The sequence below is a fragment of the Drosophila innubila genome, assembly GCF_004354385.1.
Source record: "Drosophila innubila isolate TH190305 chromosome 2L unlocalized genomic scaffold, UK_Dinn_1.0 4_B_2L, whole genome shotgun sequence".
NCBI lineage: Eukaryota > Metazoa > Arthropoda > Insecta > Diptera > Drosophilidae > Drosophila > Drosophila innubila.
This window is the reverse complement of record NW_022995372.1, coordinates 27,250,716-27,253,432: the sequence shown is the minus strand read 5'-3', so window position 1 is coordinate 27,253,432 and position 2,717 is coordinate 27,250,716. Positions and strand designations below refer to the sequence as shown.

General features: G+C 40.0%; 1 protein-coding gene across 1 annotated transcript; it reads left to right on the top strand.

The window, feature by feature from the left end:
- Positions 1–299: 299 nt before the first annotated feature.
- On the top strand, positions 300–1,918 carry LOC117780674. Its single transcript, XM_034617301.1, has 2 exons — positions 300–338; positions 401–1,918. Exon 2 carries the CDS (start codon positions 405–407, stop codon positions 1,716–1,718), a length of 1,314 nt encoding a protein of 437 aa, XP_034473192.1. The 5' UTR covers positions 300–338; positions 401–404; the 3' UTR covers positions 1,719–1,918.
- The last annotated feature ends 799 nt before the right edge of the window (positions 1,919–2,717 follow it).

The following is a 2,717-nucleotide window of genomic DNA, read 5'->3' as shown; positions in this document are numbered from 1 at the left end:
AATTAATCAACCTAAAAAATGCTTTCAACAATTGTCAAAAGTAAATAAAAATTGTTTTGCATTTATATATTGCATTTATATCGTATCATCCATTCATATTACAGGAGTTCCGTAAATATAAAATACATTTTTCAATCTACCCCAATGTACACTAGTATTTTTGGTATTTATTATTACTAGAAACGTAACTTGACAATCGTATGTGTCAAAGCATAAAACAGAAATATAATCTTTAGAAATTTTGAGATATTCACATACAAACCCATAAAAATAAATTTGATACAGAAAGCGGAAAACCATCCAACTTCCAACTTGACCACTTTTCAAACACTTTTGCAGTAAGTATTATAACAAGACTGATGTATAACAACTAGACTGAAGCTATTTCTGCTTTGTATAGCGCGATGAGTGCTCAAGAGGTGACTCTTGTCTGTGAGAATTTGCTAACCTTTCAATGTCTGGACAATCAGTTGGAGTCCGCTAAGGATTATGCACTCTGGCTGGCCTCCAACATGGAGATATCATGGCGAGGCAGGTTGATCGAAGGCCTGCTCGAGTTCCTAAGGGAACCGAGTCCACAACACACGCCTCGGCAGTGTGTGAAGGCGTTGCGAGTGCTGCACGAGATGACGACACACTGCACCAAGGTGGATGTGAAGCGTCTGGTTCTGACCACCGAGTTGTTGTCGTTGTTGCGTCAGATTCTTAACATGTCCCGACTGCGAGGCACCATCAAATGCTGTTGTCTGGCGTTGCTGAGCAACATCCTCGTCTGTGGCTGGCGGATGAGAGATGCCGTTGTGGAGTCGGGTCTGTTAACCGAGTTGTTGCGTCTCTTGAACCACGAACACCAGGGACAAGTGATGTGGCTGCTCTATCAGGTGTTGAGATACAAGGTACCAGGTCCATCTTTGTATGCCATCAAGAAGATTGCTCAAGCGTTGCCCGCTTTGCTGCATCACTCACAGGATGTGGAGTTGCTGGTGCCGGCATTGCAGTTATCTCGACTCATCTCCGAGTATCACTCGGCGATGGTACCTGCCATGCTCAAGTCGAGGCTGCTGAGTCGTGTGGTTCGCTTTGTTCTTAGTCCAGTGGAGGAGGTGCAGCGGCAGGCAATCTTTGTACTGTCAAATGTCTGCTTGGAATATCGACGTCGTGAGTCACTCTTCAAATTCCCCAAGAGCATTCTTTTGCATATCCACGGTCTGGTCTTGGGCGGACGACTGGAGATACGGATCTTGGTGCTACAGCTGCTGAGCGGAATCATCGACAACAGATGCATTAAGCTGGAGCACTTTGTGGAGTTGGGTTTGTTGAAGAAGATTGTCTTCTGCGCCAGCAAACAGGAGCCCAATCAGCGAGTGCGCCTGACCGCCGGCTGGACCCTTGTCAGCTTGGCTTTGCATCTTTGTCGTTGCTACCTGGAATACTTTATCGATTGTGGTGCTCTTCATGCCATTTGTGATCTTCTGCGTCTGGAATTGCCGGTCCAATTGCTGCGCAACATTCTCGTGGTGCTGTTCCTTCTCAGCGAGAAGCATTGCCACAGCAAACAGTGTCTGCTGCATGTCATGTGGCAGTGCAACATTTGGCCCACGGTTAAGTCCCTGCAACACAATAGCAATGCTGCCGTTCGTACATTAAGCACTCTTCTGACTTCTCGTCACTCCATGGAATTGATATTTCCCGAGGGACTCGTCTTTGTAAGAATGTAAATGAAATAATATTATTTCGTCAAATTTCTCATTTGTAATCGACTCTTATCTTTTAATTTTGGAAGAAGGAATTCATAATATTGTCTGTCCATCTGTCTGACACTGTAATTAAAGGCAAAAATGTTAATTCGCTCTTCCCATGTGTGTTTTTCATATCTTAAATAAAACGGTGCTGATTTTAAGTCAAAGCGTTTCACAAAGTTTGAACCTTACGAGGTAAAAGTCTAGTGACGAAAGTCTTTCCATGCCTCAAAATTTCTGATGTCCCATTTTGTGATGACGATAGTCAGATCAAATATCCAAAGCCATATTAAGTCTTTTAGTATGACCAAAAGTTTCTTCCCTTTTGTTATTTATTCTGGACACAATACACATTTTTAAATAAAACCAAAAAATCTGTTTATGGAACGCTTAGAAGTCTTTTGTAAGAATACCACTCACAAGTTTACAATAGGTTTTATTTTCTTTTGTTTTGCTTTGACTGTTCAAATATCTGTCGAAGTTGAAGTCGAATAAGGAAATCAAACCGTTTTTTAAATCTAATAACTTTTTATTCATTTGATTTAGCTTTAGCTCTGAATTTTCGTATGTTATATGCTCTAGTACAAGCAGTAATTACTCCAAATTTTTGGTTTTTGCTGCATGAACTGTTAGTTTTTAAGCACTGTAAATAATTGACCAGATGCCAACTTAGTAAATATATCAAATAAACTTTGAAACAGAAACTTGTAGAAGTTATCTTTAGAATTTAATTGAAGATACGTATGAAATGCGATGTGATTATTAAACATGCTAATTGAAGAAAAGCAATTTATGCTAATACATATTTGATTTATGCATTTTAGAAAATTATTGTTGCTGGGCATTTGTCAGCCGTAACGATAAAAGTTGTTGCTATCCCACCGATTTTCAATTTGTATTTCTTTTTATTTTCATTTATCTTTACAAACTTTTTTGTGTGTTTTGTGGTGTGTGTGTGTGGTTGTGTTGAATTTACAT

Bases quoted from the DNA above. Each gene is read 5' to 3' on its own strand.
- LOC117780674 (XM_034617301.1), top strand. From the start codon at position 405: ATGAGTGCTCAAGAGGTGACTCTTGTCTGTGAGAATTTGCTAACCTTT.